Genomic DNA, 18,269 nt, shown 5'->3' on the forward strand with positions numbered 1-18,269 from the left:
AGGGAGAGATTGTGGTGGAGGCCAGGGAGGGTGTCCTGGGTGTGACTCATTCTTTATGGCTGATTTCCCACATATTGTATGCTCTTTCAGGGCAGAGCTAGCCCCAAACTGCCAGGGAGCCCAAGGATTTAGTCTGCCCCAGCCAAGACCAACCAGGATGGGTAAAATAATAGATCTCACTGGGGTCTGGCCAGATCTGCTGGGGTATTTATTTCTAATCCTTGTACCACTTTTTAATAGTTGTGAGGCCTTGGAATTGTACTCACCTCTCCAAGCCTCTGCTCTCTTGTCTATGAAATGGGGTGAGCAACATATCTATTGCATTGGTGAGCCCAAAATGAGATGGTGCATGGCAAGGCTGGAAGGTAGTAAGTGCTCAGTAAGTGGGGGTCCTACTGTGGTTGTGGGGCTCATTTTTCCCACTTGTGTTGTTCAGTGGGGGGCTAGGCTAGGTCAGTGGGTGTTTTTATTGTTTTCAGATTTTTTTTTTAAAGATTTTATTTATTTATTTGTCAGAGAGAGAGAGCGAGCGAGAGCGAGCACAGGCAGACAGAGAGGCAGGCAGAGTCAGAGGGAGAAGCAGGCTCCCTGCGGAGCAAGGAGCCCGATGTGGGACTCGATCCCAGGACGCTGGGATCATGACCTGAGCTGAAGGCAGCTGCTTGACCAACTGAGCCACCCAGGCATCCCCAGATTTTTTTTTTTTAATTTTTTTATTGGACAGAGAGAGTACTTGTTGGCAGCATGCACAAGCAGGGGAGACGGCAGAGGGAGAGGGGGAAAGAGAGGGAGAAGCAGAAGCAGGCTCTCTGCTGATCAGGGACCCCGTTGTGCGGCTCAGTCTCAGGACCCCGGGGTCATGACCTGAGCCAAAGGCAGATGCTTAACTGACTGAGCCACCCAGGAGTGTGCATCAGAATCACCTGGAGGTAAGCCCTGACCCAATGGGACTGGGTATCTTTATTGGTGACCCAATGTCTTTTTGAGGAGAGATCCAGACAGAGACATGAGAGACAAGTACCAGGTGCCAGTGGAAGGAGAGACTGAAGTGTGGGGAGCTGTAAGCCAAGCATTACCAGCCAAACACCAGGAACTAGAAAGGCCAAGAAGGATTCTTCCCTTCAGGCTGCAGAAGGAACAAACATACTGCCCACACTTTGATTCAGACTTTGAGCTTTACTGCGAGACAATACATTTCTGTCAGGTTGGGTTTTTTTTTTTTTTATATAAGAATTTTTTTTTCTCACAGATTTTATTTTTAAGTAATCTATGCACCCAGTGTGGGGCTCGAACTCACAAGCCTGAGATCAAGAGTCACATGCTCTACCGACTGAGCCAGCCAGATGCCCCTATGAATCTACAGTTTTCAGCCACCCAGTTTGTGGTACTTTGTTATAACACCTCTAGGAAACTAATGCTGCGTGGTATCTTTTTACAGACACCACCAACACAAACCCTTGTCAAATTCATACAATTCTGCATGGGCATTATGACGTCCCCCACCAAATTTGGGGATGTTTCCTTTCATGCAGTCCATGACTGCACAGAGCATGAGAAGCTAAGCTGTGGACTCTCACCTGTTGTCTTTTGACCTTCTCACATTCCCTGGGTGTCTTTTATTATCCCTTGTATTTCACCTGTCCAACTGGAGAAGGAAATGTGACAGCATAAGCACATGACATGCTGGGAGAACCTCATGCCTTTGTTTCCCATCAGTTGTATTCTCTGGGTATTGGGTAGGGACCAGGGAAGTCATAAGAGGGTGTGCCCCACCCTGATCCCGGGGACATCACCCAGGAGAATCGTATCCATCACTTTACCGCATCATTACCATCAAACTGTCCCTCCTCCTATTCCCATCCCAGGGTTTACTGGGACAGGGATCTGTGCTCATTTTCATCATATTTCAGGCAATTATTAACCCGAAGGTGCCTTTAGGGTCTGGGAAATAGAAGGGAAAGAACCCTCATCTCCCTTCCTGCTGCTCTTCTGACTTCTAGTCTCCTCTCCCCCTTTCTTTTGGGGTAAATCTCTTCCTTGGCACCCATCCCCACAAGGCAGCCCTCTTCTTCTTGAAAAGTGGCTCTTTACAGAAAATAGAGCGCTTTACATTTTTCTTGCTTTTATATTAAAGGGCCTCAAACCTCGCCCCTGCTGTCTCTCAAGCCTCCCCTGACCATGTCCTATCCTTCACCTAACACCCCACCACATCAAAATTCCTTTAGAGCCTCCATTCTGCCCTGCCTTCTCTGCCTCCCAGGAACGACACCTGCTGTTCTTTCTGCTTGAGACATGCTTCCTTGCCCACACCATGTGAAACATTCTTGGAGAGGTTAGAAGGGGAGTGGGTAGAGTTCCTCTGCACACCCTTCAGGACCCCAGCTTAAGGGTTAGGGTTAGGGTTAGGGTTAGGGCCATATTGTACTTACTTACTATCCCTCTCCCATCTGGAGACTATGAACTTCTCAAGAACAGGGCCGCGGACTTATTTGTCTTTGTATCTGCAGCTGGGAGCAGCTAACTTTGTGGTTTGAAACAAGACCTTGCGTGGGCTTATTGCACCAGAGGATGGAAGAAATGAGTGAACAATAATGACCATAATAATGAAAGTTATTATCCACACAGGATTTTTTGTGAACCTGGCTCTGTGTGTATTCAAAACCTCATTTAAGGCTAACAGAAGCCGGTGATGGAGACCCATTTATCCCCACTGCACAGATGAACAAACAGAGGATTTAAGAGGTAAAGAGCAGATTTCATAAATAGTAAGTGGTTAAAAACCAATTTGCCCGATTCCAGAGCCCGAGTGCCCTACCTACGACTACCGCACCTACAAAGTCACGGACTGGCCAACTAGCAGGGACGCAGCCAGAGGGAAAGACCCGCCTCAGTCCGGGTTCCGGCTGTGGGCTGTGGTCGTGTACCCGCGGGCGGGCTGGGGACGCGTGCGCAGTGAGGTGGTGGCGCCCCCTGCGGGCGGCGCGCGGGAGGCAGAGACAGCGAAGGGGGCGCTCAGTGCGCCTGCGTGCTCGTGGAGGTGGTGGCGGTACTCTGCAGGGGCTCGGCTGTTCGCGCAGCGGGTGCGGCCATGGCGCAACCGGGGAAGCTGCTCAAGGAGCAGAAGTACGACCGGCAGCTGAGGTGAGCCGGGGCTCACCGAGTCGGGCGGGCCGGCCAGCGGGCTCCTCTGCGTCCCGGCCGGGCCTAAGCGAGCGGGCGGCGCGGTCGGGCCTCTTCCAGGCCTCCCGCAGGGCCGGGCCGGGCAATCTTGGGCTTGGGGAGCCGACTCTCGGGGCTCCCCGGCCTGGGGCCCTCGGGTGTCCCTTGAGGGTTGGAACTCCCCTTCTCCGAGGGGTGCGCCCACCCGCCACGCGGTGTGCAGTTCGAGGTTCGCGGTCCCAGCGACGGCCGGGTGACCGGGGCGGCAGCCGGCCCCGCCTCGCTGTGCGCTCACTCCTCATTTAGCAGAATCGGGGGATCGGGTGTACCCCATCCCGGTCGCGCAGAGCAGCGCCGAGTGTTAGGGATTGTCCTGAGCCAGCGCTGTCCAATAGGAATATAATGCCAGTCCTGAGTGTGAGCCGCATATGTAATTACACATTCTCTAGTAGCTACCTTAAAAAGAAAAAAGAAACAGGTGAAATTAATTTTAATACAGTTTCTTTAACCCAGTATATCCAAAATATTAACACTTAATATAAACATTTTAACACTTAATATAAAAATTTTAAAAATAGAATAAAATAAATTTATTAGGGATTTTTTATCTCTTTTTTTCATACCGTCTTCGAAATCTCCTATTTTACATACTTGTAGGCACGTCCCAGTTCCCACTAGCGGGCCTCATTTTTGGAGCTCAGTAGCCAAATGTGGTTGATGGCTACCTTAGTGGACACTGCAGGTCTAAGCCATCAGACAGTCCTTTGCTAATTCCTCTCCCTTGCCATTTCTCCTTACACTCCCCATTCCTTATTTATTGAGCATCTACTATGTGTTAAGACAGTGGAAGTAACACAAATGCTTGGCCCCATCCTTTTTCAAGCTCCCCCCCCAACCAAACTGGGAGAAATTATAGTATGTCCCTATATGTCCCCTGGAACTCCCATATACACCTACAGCCTAGTTCTGTGTTAGGGGCTTTAGGCACTTAATTTTGAGAGCAGCATTGAAGGCAGACATTCTCTTGGTTTTTGGAGTTTCTTGGAGAAACTTAGATAACTTGTCCAGAGTGTCCCATGTGTTTGAGCCCTGATGTAAACATAGGCCCTTGTGGCTCTTTCAGAGCCTGTTCTCAGTCACAGCACTCTCCTCCCAAGCTTCTGGGAAAGGAAGCAAGGTGACAGACCCCTTGTAACCAGCTTGTGTTCTTTTGTAAATCCTTAGCATTGCTTGTGTTTTGAATTCAGATATAACCATACAAGACAGAGTTGAGAAGATATTTTAGCTTACTTAGTAACTGGACAAAAGAGAATTTTTGCTGAGTCCCATCCAGTTAAGGACCAAATTTTACTTTTCTTTTCTTCTTTTTTTTTTTTTTTTTTTAAAGATTTTATTTATTTATTTGAGAGAAAGACAGAGAGAGCTGCGTGAGGAGAAGGTCAGAGAGAGAAGCAGACTCCCTGTGGAGCTGGGAGCCCCATGCGGGACTCTATCCCGAGACTTCAGGATCATGACCTGAGCCAAAGGCATTCGTCCAACCAACTGAGCCACCCAGGCGTCCCCCAAATTTTACTTTTCATGGTGAGAATTGGTTATCGGTTTTGGAGTGTCATAGGGAGGCAGCTAGAAGTAAAGTGGTACAGCCAGGCAGCAGTCAGCCAGGCCGTGCTCTCCAGAGTTAAGCCAGCAAGGGAGCAACGAGGATTGATTTCTTGTCTGGCCTCTTTCTTGAAACATGTAACCTAGGCATGCACCAATATTCTCTCTAGGCTCAATATCTGAGTACCCAAGCATCCATCAACCAAAACTGTCAGTGTCTTCTGTGTGCCCTACTTTCATAGAAAAAAAACAGATGTTCCCATCTGTTTGGTTCTTCTAGGTTATTCCTCCATTCACTTGACAGCTGTTCACTGATCACTTACTCTGGACAAGGCAGTGTGCCAGGCATTTGGGGCTCCAGTGGCCCACGCAGGGAGTTATGTGGGCCCTCATGGAGTTTAGAGTGGAATGGAGAGATGGATGTTCCTCGAATAAAAAAACCAAATGAAGTAGTTACCGTTGTGAAATGCTCTGGAGGACATACTGGCTGAACAATAACAGGGCATCTATTTTAGATTAGGTGACAGGGAAAGCACGGTAAAGCCTGTCAGTCCTCCAGACTGTGGCATTTTTCTGGTGATTTTCAGACTTCCCATACTGACAAGGAAGAATAATAGGCTTTCTGGGTGAAGGTAACCAGGCTGGGCCAGATGCCATGATACATGTGTGATCATGCACCTTGCCCTGTTAATGATATGCCAGTGCGAATATATGTAACATATATTTCTAATCTTTATTATATCTTTGTGTTTGATAATGTATACATTTATTAATCATGATATTAAAATAACATTGGGTGCTGTATTTTAAAGCACTCCTGTGGAAGTCACTGTGAGGCTTTTCAGATGATGGTAATTCGGTTTTCTTGGTAAAGCTTTCTCACTCTTGGAGATGTCACAGTGATAAGTTCTACGTCAAGATCTTAAATATACTGGCTCTATGTAATTTAAGGAGAAATGAAATAGAGGAATAGGTTTTAAGTCTAACGCAGTTATTTAATGTTAGTGTATCTAATATATCTGTACTGTAAGTTATCTTGAAAAGAGTAATGGAGGGGCGCCTGGGTGGCTCAGTGGGTTAAGCTGCTGCCTTCGGCTCAGGTCATGATCTCAGAGTCCTGAATGGAGCCTGGCATCGGCATTGGGCTCTCTGCTCAGCGGGGAGCCTGCTTCCTCCCCTCTCTCTGCCTGCCTCTCTGCCTGCTTGTAATCTCTGTCAAATAAATAAATAAAATCTTTAAAAAAAAAAAAAAAGAAGAAGAGAGTAATGGACAAGGAGCTGGAAGACCCAAGTTTTTAGTACTGATTTGACCCCCTTCTAATCATGCAAGGCATCATGCTGAGTCTTAGGTTACTCAGCTGTATAATCCCCATAACACCTCTGCTCTTCCTGTCTCACATGTTTGCTATGGTGATCACATCAGTCATTCTGTCCAAGAACACTCTGAAGGTCTAAGATCACCGTCCAAATAAGAAAGTTGTATTTGTGTGGAAGTTTTAGAAATGTTGAATTTTTATCTTGTTTTGTAGGTTGTGGGGTGATCATGGGCAAGAGGCTTTAGAATCTGCGCATGTTTGCCTAATAAATGCAACAGCCACAGGAACTGAAATTCTTAAAAACTTGGTACTACCAGGTAATGTAGTTTTGTGGTAGTCAATTTACTCTATACGGTTTTGAATTAGAAGCTATGTGTTCTTGACTGACTCTGTTTTGTCTTCTAGGTATTGGTTCATTTACAGTTATTGATGGAAATCAGGTCAGCGGAGAAGATGCAGGAAATAAGTATGTTCTGTTCTTTTCAAACACATGTGTGTTAGGAAGGGCAGTGCACTGCCACAGGAGACTAAGGCCTAAATCCCAACTTCACTTCCTCAGTGAAGGTGACTTGACTCTCAGGTGGAAATAATCCCTGTGTTTAGGATTATGGTGAAGATGAAGTAAGTCAATATAGGTAAAGTGCTAGCATAATGTCCGGCAGATAGACCGTTAATAAAAGGTACCTGCCGTTACTGTCTTCATTGTTGTTATTAGTGCAAAGGAGTAATCCTTATTCCTTGATTTGTGAAATCTAGATAATTCCTAAGTCCTTGCATTGATCCCTAGGAGTTAGTACATAATTTGAAATTATTGTGTTACTGAAAAAAATTATATTTTTGGATTATAAGAATAAAAAAATTACCTTTGATTTGTGTTTCTTCTGAGCTTAGTCCATATATATCTCTCTGTATACTCCACTGTCTCTGTAAAAATGCTGTGGGTTTTTTTTTTTTTTTAAGTTTTTTTTATTTATTTGTCACAGAGAGAGATCACAAGTAGGCAGAGAGGCAGGCAGAGAGAGGAGGGGAAGCAGGCTCCCTGCTGAGCAGAGAGCCCGATGTGGGGCTCGATCCCAGGACATGGGATCATGACCTGAGCTGAAGGCAGAGGCTTTAACCCCCAGAGCCACCCAGGCACCTGTAAAAGTGCTGTTTTAAAGATGGTCTGCATATTATTATTATTATTTTTAAAGATTTTATTTATTTATTTGGCAGAGAGAGATCACAAGTAGGCAGAGAGGCAGGCAGAGAGAGAGAGAGGAGGAAGCAGGCTCCCTGCTGAGCAGAGAGCCCGATGCGGGACTCGATCCCAGGACCCTGAGATCATGACCTGAGCCAAAGGCAGCGGCTTAACCCACTGAGCCACCCAGGCGCCCTGCATATTATTTTTTAAAGATGATCATAATATAGACTTCCAAAGCATTGCAAGATTTGGATTTCAGGCTCTTTTCAGGACTCGGAGGCTGGAATCTCTCTTATTTTTTAGTATATGACAACAGTGAGTACATACAAGAAAAGTCAGAATTAGTTCATATTGAACTCTGATATCTTTTCTTTGGGTGGTAGTGTTTCTGCAACAGCATCCTTTTATTGGTATCTTTAAAGAAAAAGTCCTGTTATCTTTGCTTACTTGGTTGGTTAGGGCAGTGTGTGATGAGAATAAAGTTTCTTTTTCTTATGGAGCTGATTTTATGCTACAAAATGATACCCAGTCTGAGATCTGGGCCTTGAGACATGACAAGGGTATGTGTGGGAAGAAACCTGAATAAGTCTGTTTTAAAGTTAACCTGCAAAAGCAAGCAGTTCAATATAGCACATCCCGAGTATGGTCTGTGGAATACTGGCTCTAGGGAATGTTAATAGCTTCTAATTAGGCAAATGGGTTTCATGGTCAAATGAGCTTGGGAAATGGGCCAAATGAAGTTAAACATTTCTCTACTATAAGACCTTAATATCATGTGTTATATTTATTATTAATTTCTAAGGGGGAATTATAACATGTGGTGTTTGCCAAACTTTGTAAAGCCAGGGAACTTTTAGTATATGTGCTGCCGAAGCGAGCACTAAAGCCAGGGAACTTTTATTCTCTCAGAGCATCTTATAAAATTTATACTCCGTGGCATATACTTTGGGAATATTGATTTATTAGCCTGGTCTTTGATTACAAGTTTCATCCTGTTATCTTCCTCCAGGAAGACTGTTAAAATCTAGAATCAAAATATAGTTAGTGTTCTATTATGAATGAAATATACTTGGAGTTACAAATAACCTTCCCTTTGTAGTCAAAGAAGCCCTTAATTTTTTAAATTCTGTTCTAGCTTTTTCCTTCAAAGAAGCAGCATCGGCAAGGTAAACCATCTGTTTCTTACAGAATATAGTTGTGTTTGAGTATCTAATCGTGCCAGTATATTTTGATTGCTTGAAAAGTTTTGACTTTGAAAGAGCTTATCATTTCTCTGAGAAGAAAGTTAAATTAGCTTTTTTCTTTTAAAGATTTTATTTATTTATTACAGGCAGAGGTCACAAGTAGGCAGAGAGGCAGGCAGAGAGAGAGGGAGAAACAGGCTCCCTGCTGAGCAGAGAGCCCGATGTGGGGGCTTGATCTCAGGAGCCTGAGATCATGACCTGACCGAAGGCAGAAACTTTAGCCGACTGAGCCACCCAGGCGCCCCAAAATTAGCTTTTTTTTTAAAAATCTTGCAAATCTTTATATGCTTAGTAGTTTAAGAACTTAAAAGTACTATCTTTGTTTTTATGCTATATTCTGTATTAAAGCTACAACTTGGGATTAACATAAAGTGTAAATGTTTAGAGGATGGAATATTCTGGTTTACAAAATTTCTAAGACTTAGCAGCATATCTTTTGTTTTTGTACATTCCATATTAATCTTCTTATGAAGCCTTAATAGTCAACTTAATACAATGTTCTGAACAGAAATGATTATTTCTTTGACCTGTCTTATATAGGATTATAAATGTGGGATGTTGTAGTGAGTCTAAACTTGGTCCAGAATATCTCTACCTGCTACCCAAGGTTGTCTGGTCATTTGCGTACTCAGGAATGTTGGGTACAAATAATACAGTCGTTTAAGTAATATTTAAAATAATATTGTGGTTGAGCCTTAGTTTAAATACCATGAAGAGCAGAATTGTCATATCTATGAATGAAATTTGGGTAATTTTATAATATGTTTGCTTGATCTGTAAGTTGAGGGGTTATATTTTAACCAGATTTTTTCTAATTCAAGTCAAATGCTTTTTTTTTTTTTTTTTAAAGAACCGAGCTCAAGCTGCCATGGAATTCTTACAAGAATTAAATAACGATGTCTCTGGGAGTTTTGTGGAAGAGGTAAGTATATGTCCAAAAGCTTATTAAGTCTGACTAGATGGAGGAGGGACAGAGGTGTAGTCCCCATGTAGGATTATTGGATATAAATACAAATCAGGGGTTTAAAAAATTTTTCCTTGCTTTCCCACAGAATAGTTATAAAGTCAGTTTAAAGAAGTTTGATCTTTGTTTTGAGGGCAATAGATCATAAGTATATGCATTATTATTTTTCTTTTTTTTTTTAAAGATTTTATTTATTTATTTGACAGTGATCCTGAGTAGGCAGAGAGGCAGGCAGAGAGAGAGGGGGAAGTGAGCTCCCTGCTGAGCAGAGAACCGGATCCAAGCACCTGAGATCATGACCTGAGCCAAAGGCAGAGGCTTTAACCCACTGAGCCACCCAGGCACCCCTACACATTATTATTTCTGTGTAGAAATGTAATTTTTTAATAATTCAAAGCCCTAAGAATTTAGAATTTTGAGTTTATTTATTTTGGTAGTCTCTACATCCAGCATGGGGCTCAATCTCATGACCCTGAGATCAAGAGTCTCCTGTTACACTGACTGAGCCAGCGAGGCACCCCAGTATTTAGAATTTTGAATCTTTGTATCTTCATGTTCAGTTGAGAGTTGAATTACTTTATCATTGGAGTCTAACATGTTGCCTCATTTGTTCTAAAATAGCTTAACTGTTTCTGCCATGTTTAATATGATTATAAAATTTTTCAATTTTTTTTCTGTGTCCTATTTAGAGTCCAGAAAACCTTCTAGACAATGATCCTTCATTTTTCTGTAGGTTTACCATTGTGGTTGCAACTCAGCTTCCTGAAAGGTAAATTTTTATGTTTCATTTTTATTTTGGTCTCCTACTAGATTTGCATAGTTTTGTTTTCTCTGCAAAGACTGTAGTTCTTAAAATTCTTTATTTAAAAAAATTTTAAATTAATTCATTAATTATACAGTGTGCTTGGGGGTGTAGATAAGTGTTTTATAAATAATTTCCTCTTTGTTAAAGAAGTGTCTTTCAATAATATTCTCCCTAATACAAAAGAGAAGGCTTTCATGTCCCTGTAGTCCAAAAGATAAACTTTCTGTGAGACTGCAGTCTTGTGGAATTGCTTGTTTTTCAGTGTATCCATGTCTTGCTTGTGTAAATGTAACAGATATGTATTTGCATTTATTACTTAGTTTATTTTAGGGTATTTTCCTGTTTGGCCTGTATCCATTTGCTTATGTTTTTATTTATTGTGCTTTCCTTTACAGTACATTATTACGTTTAGCAGATGTCCTCTGGAATTCACAAATACCTCTTTTGATCTGTAGGACTTATGGACTAGTTGGTTATATGAGGATCATTATAAAAGAACATCCAGGTAATTCTGTTGCACATATAGGGCTTGTCATTGATTGCTTTAGCTACATTTTTAGAAACCTGGCATTTGAGAAAGTCAATTTTATTTTATTAGTATTTTTTAAAATTTATTTATTCAACAGAGAGAGACGAGAGAGAGAGAGAGCATAAGCAGGGGGAGCAGCAGAGGGAGAGGGAGAAGCAGGCTCTCTGCTTCTGCAATGTGTCCTAGGATCTGGGGATCATGACCTGAGCCAAAGGCAGACACTTAACTGACTGAGCCACCAGCCCCATAGGAAGTCAGTTTTAAATTACAGAGTAGGGCACCTGGGTGGCCCAAGATGGTTAAGTGTCTGCCTTCGGCTCAGGTCCTGATCCCAGGATTCTGGGATCGAGCCCCACATTAGGCTCCCTGCTCGCAGAGAGCCTGCTTCTCCCTTTCCCTCTGCTGCTCCCCCTGCTCGTGCTCCCTCTGTTAAATAAATAAATAAACTCTTTTTAAAAAATTGCAAAATAAATTTTAACAGTACAACTCTGGTTACAGGTTCAGAATCAATAGTCATTAATATTTCCTTTACTTAGCATTATAGAAGGATACAGAGCAGGAGATACAACAGGTACAGCTTCTTTATTTTATTAGGAGGCCCACCAGCAAAGTAAGTCCGTAGCTTTTTTTGCCCCCTAACCCACATAGGGCATGTAGAGCTGCTACAGGTGAGAGTCAAGGTATATGGGTCACAGTGACACATAGACGTCATACTACCTTTCTCTCCCAATCTTTCATTACATTCTCATAGAGGCCTTAGGTACAGTTCAGGTACAGTTCTACACAATAAACAAGGCATTTACCTGACTACTGCTCTAAGTAAACAGTATTACAGGAGACCGGAGTCGTACATAGGCAGGCTTGCATTAGCTCAAGATTGATGTTAGACCTTTACTTACAAATTTTTTTTAAAAAGATTTTATTTATTCCCTTTTTAAAGATTTTATTTATTTGACAGATAGGCAGAGAGGCATGCAGAGAGAGAGGGGGAAGCAGGCTCCCTGCTGAGCAGAGACCCTGATGTGGGTCTCAATCCCAGAATCCTGGGATCAGGACCCGAGTTGAAGGCAGAGGCTTTACCCACTAAGCCATCCAGATGCCCCATTATTTATTTATTTGAGAGAGAGAGAGGTGAGTGGGAGAGAGAATCTCAACCAGACTCAGCCCTAAGTGAGAGCCTGACTAGAGGCTCAATCTCATGACCCCGAGGTCATGACCAGAGCCAAAACCAAGAACCAGACGCTTAACTTGCTGTGCCACCCAGGCATGCCTCTACTTACAAATTTTTAATCTTAAATCATCATCCAGTTTTCATTCAGTATTCCTGCATGGCTCTGAGCCAGGTACTCTGCTAGTGTAGTGATAGCCCTTGGTGTTGGTAGTGTCACTGGGGAGTAGTATCTGCTTGGGCAGTTAGGGGGTGGCTTGTGGGGATAAACTGTTGGCAGGTGCTAGTAGGCCTTTTAAGACTTGTAAGTGAGAGAGTGACAGGTGAAAATTTTATTTCAAATGTGTACCCTGAAGTGGGGTAGAGAATGAATGGATTTGAAGGGGCAAAGATTGGAGGAAAGGGTTGTTGTTAGGAAATTTCCAGTATTGTAGCTAGGTGAGAGAGACAGACCAACCCCCTGACCTAAGGCTGATGTTACAAGGATAGGGAAGAGGGGGTAGAAAATAATGAGGGTTAATGTTGCTGGCTGTGTGCCTGCCTTAATGTAGATTATTTCATATAATCTTTACAAAATCCTTATAATGTAGGTACTATTATATCTCCTTTTTGCAGATCAGGATGCTGAGGCACAGAGAGATTAAGTTATTTGCCTAAAGTCACACAGTTTGCAAGTGACAAAACTTGGCCTAGTTCTAAATGGTCAGTGAAATTACACATTCCTGTTCTTCCCCCATATGGAGACTGTGATATTAGGACATATGGCATAACTGATGTTGGGCCAAAGAAGAAAGAAATCAAGGATAGGGGCATCCAGCTGGCTCAGTCAGAAGAGCATGCAGCTCTTGGTCTTGAGGTTGTAAGTTTGAGCCCCACTTTGGGTGCAGAGATTATTTAAAAATAAAATCTTAAAAAAAAAAAGAAGGAAGGCTGGGACAACCATCAGGTTCCTAGGGAAGAGGTCTAGGTAGATGGTGATGATGTCTACTAGAGACCACAGGAGGGGAAATATACTGTTGTTAAGTATTATCTGAACACATATTTTATCAATTTTGATCTTTTAAAATTATAATAGCAAGAAAATTAAACTAAAGGAATTTTGAGTCTTTCTTATTAAAATTATAGTCTACTTATGATTTATGCATTTGGAAAAATGTGAATGTATATGTATATATAAATTTATCTCAACAGAAAAGGGGTGCGTGGAGGGCTCAGTTGGTGGAGCACTTGACTCGACCTTGGGGTTACGAGTTTGAGCCCCCACATAGGGTGTGAAGCTTACTTATAAAAATTAAAAAATTAAAATCAGTTCCTTGGGTTAAAAAAAGAAAGGAAACAGAAAAAAACCTGTAAGCCCTATGCCCATTTAGAAATTATAGATTTCTGGGGCACCTGGGTGGCTCAGTGGGTTGGGCTTCTGCCTTCGGCTCAGGTAATGGTCTCAGGGTCCTGGGATCGAGCCCCACATTGGACTTTCTGCTCAGTGGGGAGCCTGCTTCTCCTTCTCCCTCTCTGCCTACTTGTGATCTCACTCTGTCAAATAAATAAATAAAATCTTTTTAAAAAATTATAAATTTCTTTGTTTCATGATCTGTAATGTTTAATTTTTAATTTTTTTAATTTTAATTTTTTTAAGTTAAATTTAAATTAAAAAGGTTTTACTTATTTATTTGAGAGAGAGTGAAAGTGAGAGAGATCACAGAGGGAAACGGGGAAGCAGACTCACCACTGAGCAAAGAGCCTGATGTGGGACTTGATCCCAGCACCCTGGAATCATGACTTGAGCTGAAGGCAGATGTCTAACTAACTGAGCCACCCAGGCACCCCTGTGATTTTGTTTTTAATTATATTAAGCCTTATCACATAATTTACAAACTTGTGTTGATGATCTGTCTCCTCAATTTTAACCCTTCTGATGAGTTGGCAAAAGCACCATTACCAATCATACATATATGGTAGTTCCACAGTTGTGTCTTTGTTTTTTGTTTTTTTGGTTTTTTTAAGATTTATATATTTATTTGACAGACAGAGATCACAAGTAGGCAGAGAGACAGGCAGAAAGAGAGAGGGGAAGCAGGTTCCCTGCTGAGCAGAGATGCGGGGCTTGATCCCAGGACCCTGAGATCATGACCTGAGCTGAAGGCAGAAGCTTAACCCACTGAGCCACCCGGGCACTCCCACAGTTGTGTCTTTGAATAGCTGCTTAGAAGACAATCCTGAATTATAACTTAGTCTGACTTAGTAAAGAATCCGCAAGCCAAGTCTGCTGCTATATCTTGAAACACTGAATTTTAAAAACATCTGACCTTACAGACCATCTATAAAATGTGAGAAGTATTAAATATTCTTTATTTAATATTATATGTAAACACACAAATGTTTTTCATTAAGTAAAAGGGAACATTTTAGATGCAGGGAATTTTATTTTATTTTTTTAAGATTTTATTTATTTATTTGATACACAGAGAGAGAGCACAAGTAAGCAGAGGGAGAGGGAGAAGCAGGCTCTCCGCTGAGTAGGGAGCCCGATGTGGGCCTCGATCCCAGGATCCTGTGATCATGACCCAAGCCGAAGGCGGCCGCTTAACCAACTGAGCCACCCAGGCACCCGCTGTGGGAATTTTAATTAAATTGGCATAGTTAAAACCAGAAAGATAAAGTGGACACTGTCAGTTTTTCTTTAGCCTTGCCTTTAACAGGCTAAGGAACACAACTTGAAACATAGCTGAGTCTTGTTTTTCTGAGACAGTGAAGGGATTTCCTCAGGATTTAAATATATTAATATAATCAGTTAGATAAATCTAAATTTTAAAAAATCTCCTATAAGTTTAGAGATAGCATTTACCGTCTCTATGAAAAGCTGAACATAACTAATCAATTCCTATCATATTTTTAGAAGGGGAAAATAGTGACAGCACTTGCTGAACCAGAATTACTATCAAAGTTCAAAAAGCTGATCATATTCATTTAACCGTGAGCCAATCTTATTTAAATCAGAACTGTTCGAAAGAAATATTCTGTCAGCCATTCATGATTTGAATTCTGGTGTATGAGATCAATTTAAATATGGCACACAGGGACGCCTGGGTGGCTCAGTTGGTTAAGCAGCTGCCTTCAGCTCAGTTCATGATCCCAGCATCCTGGGATCGAGTCCCACATGGGGCTCCTTGCTCGGCGGGGAGCCTGCTTCTCCCTCTGCCTCTGCCTGCCATTCTGTCTGCCTGTGCTCGCTCTCTCCCCCTCTCTCTCTCTGATAAATAAATAAAATCTTTAAAAAATAATAATAATAAATAAATAAATATGGCACACATAAAAAAAAGTCTCGAGACATTTTTGTTTTGTAATAAATGAGCATGGCCAGCTATTTCTCCTTAGTAGCTTTTTCAGATAAGCTATCAAGTCTGCCCTTCCTCCTCTTGATGTCACGGAGATCATTTTAGTTCCATGGATGTACTTCCGGGATTCTCCAAATACCCCTTCAGTGTCGCCTCTCCCCAGGCGTTGCCTTTGTTCTTATTGGCATCTGTGTAAGAAAATCCAGAGGCCTGACCTTTCAACCAAATAAACCATGGAGATTTGGCCCAATCTTGTGCTTGCCTCCCTTTTCCACAGTATGGCACTGGGCACTTTTTTTGAACAAAAAATCGTCTTGCCCCTCTCAACATCATCCAATTTTAAATCACTCTTTTGTCATGCACAAAATGAAGCTGCTTGCTTGCAAGCCGGATATCCCACTCTCAAAAATTACAGATTTCTTTTTTTTTTTTTTTTAAGATTTTATTTATTTGACAGAGAGAAATCACAAGTAGGCAGAGAGGCAGGCAGAGAGAGAGCGGGGAGAAAGCAGGTTCCCTGCCGAGCAGAGAGCCCGATGCGGGGCTCGATCCCAGAACCCTGGGATCATGACCTGAGCCGAAGGCAGAGGCTTTAACCCACTGAGCCACCCAGGCGCCCCCAAAATTACAGATTTCTTAAGCCCCTATAATGTAGTGTATTCTAGAAGTATCACTAAAGAAGTCTTTTTTGGGGGGTATTACTTGTTTCACAGTAATAGAATCTCATCCAGATAATGCATTAGAGGATCTACGACTAGATAAGCCATTTCCTGAACTGAGAGAACATTTTCAGTCTTATGATTTGGATCATATGGAAAAAAAGGTATGTATGACCTTCCATTTACAGATAGATTAAAAGATTTTTTTTTAACCTCTAGATTTTGAATTATACCACAACGAGAAAATACTATAAATATCCATATTCTCGTCATCCAGATTACATAGTAACAACATTGCACTTAATTTGTTTGAAGTGAATTTGTTTTCCAGCAAAATTTGAAAAGTTCTTTTATTTACTTATTTATTTTTAAGGATTTTATTTATTTATTTGACGGAGATATCACAAGTAGGCAGAGAAGCAGGCAGAGAGAGAGGGAGAGGGAAGCAGGCTCCCTGCTGAGCTGAGAGCCCAATGCAGGACTCGATCCCAGGAGCCTGAGATCATGACCCGAGCTGGAGGCAGCGCCTTAACCCACTGAGCCACCCAGGTCCCCCTGAAAAGTTCTTTTATTGAAGAGAAGTTCGTTAACTGAACATATCAGTGTAATCAACACCCAGGTCAGCGAATTGGACATAAACATATCCCAGCAGCCCTCTTCATGACCCCTTTGTAAACAATTAGATATACTTCTTAAAAAGTGTGAATTGGGGTTTGGTGTTTATTGAAATTAATTCCTCTCTCTTTTTTTTTTTTAAGATTTTATTTATTTATTTGACAGAGATCACAAGTAGGGAGAGAGGCAGGCAGAGAGAAAGAGGAGGAAGGAGGCTCCCTGCCGAGCAGAGAGCCCAACGCAGGGCTTCATCCCAGGACCCTGGGATCATGACCTGAGCGGAAGGCAGAGGCTTTAACCCACTGAGCCACCCAGGTGCCCCGAAGTTAATTCCTCTTGAAAGTTATTTTTAGTGTTTGAAGAGTTACCAGGCAACTCCATATTTCATTATAGAAATAATGATATTTATAATAGATTATGTAACTTAAGGAGTATGTGGGTTTTTTTTTTTTTTCCTACCCATGTATTTATTAAAATACAGGTTTTTGGGGCACCCGGATGGCTCAGTGGGTTAAGCTGCAGCCTTTGGCTCAGGTCATGATCTCAGGGTCCTGGGATCGAGCCCTGAAACGAGCCTCAGCAGGGAGCCTGCTTCCTCCTCTCTCTCTGCCTGCCTCTCTGCCTGCTTGTCATCTCTCTCTGTCAAATAAATAAATAAAATCTTTAAAAAAAAATACAGGTTTTTGACTAGAAGACAGTTTTCTCAGTCTACGATTGATATCTGAAGTCAAGAGATTTGTGCTTTCTCTTTGGGTGGCAGTCTCTGAGACACTTTTCTTGATGGTAAAATAGGGACAGTCATAGTACAAACCTGCCATGTTAGGATTAAATTGGATATTACTTCTAGAAAAAGTTTATAAAGCAATTTTCATTAACTCAGTTCATTTCTCTCCGTTCACCATACTACATATACTGGGAGATGATCATAATTAGTGTTGGATTTGTTAAAAATGAGATGATGTGATGAAAAATAAAGGTAAACAATTAATGTTAGCTAATACTGACATTTTCTTTGATTTTTCTTTTGTTTTTAGGACCATAGCCATACTCCATGGATTGTGATCGTAGCTAAATATTTAGCACAGTGGTATAGTGAAGTACGTCCTTTTTTTAAAAAACACATATTCCATGTGTGACTCTACTTTCAGTTGAAAGGATTTCAGTGGAGGAAAGTGGGAGATTAATTCTTTTCTTTATGTGGTTACAGGGGAGGTGGGTGCTTTTCTGTTTAAATCTGGCATTTCCTCTTTTGAGACTGATACTTTTATTAACAAAATGAAATACCAATAAATGTCATTCTGAAACTGGCCGTGGGGAATGAATGTAGAGAAATGGCCCAGTTTTGTGTTTTCTTTCAAGTCAACCTCTGATTTCACTGAGGTATTTGCTGATGAAATCTCAGCATGGAGGGGAAAATGGGGGAATCTTTGGACTCTAGATTTCCATCTTTTGATTTTTTTATAACTAGAATTTAAAAATTTCTAACCAATTTAGACAAATGGACGAATACCTAAAACGTATAAAGAGAAAGAAGACTTCAGAGATTTGATTAGACAAGGTAATATGATGGGATGTAATTGAATGTTGTATAAAGTTTGAAAAGCAAATTGCTTGAAGCTGTTTGTTGGATTTTTGTCAGGAGCTTTATCAGACGATGTCATCATGAGCTTGTATTTTATTTTTTCTCAGGGGA

General features: G+C 41.8%; 1 protein-coding gene and 1 pseudogene across 1 annotated transcript in view; one reads left to right on the forward strand and one right to left on the reverse strand.

The window, feature by feature from the left end:
- Positions 1-3,033: 3,033 nt before the first annotated feature.
- NAE1 (NEDD8 activating enzyme E1 subunit 1) overlaps positions 3,034-18,269 on the forward strand; it is a 29,835-nt gene continuing 14,599 nt past the window's right edge. Inside the window, exons 1-10 of the mRNA XM_044256006.1 lie at positions 3,034-3,141; positions 6,288-6,391; positions 6,480-6,540; positions 8,393-8,423; positions 9,352-9,423; positions 10,155-10,234; positions 10,666-10,775; positions 16,016-16,125; positions 17,611-17,673; positions 18,071-18,134. Of these exons, the coding sequence (XP_044111941.1) occupies positions 3,089-3,141; positions 6,288-6,391; positions 6,480-6,540; positions 8,393-8,423; positions 9,352-9,423; positions 10,155-10,234; positions 10,666-10,775; positions 16,016-16,125; positions 17,611-17,673; positions 18,071-18,134 (748 nt within the window). The 5' untranslated portion in view covers positions 3,034-3,088. The remainder of the gene's footprint in view (positions 3,142-6,287; positions 6,392-6,479; positions 6,541-8,392; positions 8,424-9,351; positions 9,424-10,154; positions 10,235-10,665; positions 10,776-16,015; positions 16,126-17,610; positions 17,674-18,070; positions 18,135-18,269) is intronic.
- On the reverse strand, positions 11,435-15,639 carry LOC122914615 (annotated as a pseudogene).

The sequence above is a fragment of the Neovison vison genome, chromosome 7, assembly GCF_020171115.1.
Source record: "Neovison vison isolate M4711 chromosome 7, ASM_NN_V1, whole genome shotgun sequence".
NCBI lineage: Eukaryota > Metazoa > Chordata > Mammalia > Carnivora > Mustelidae > Neogale > Neogale vison.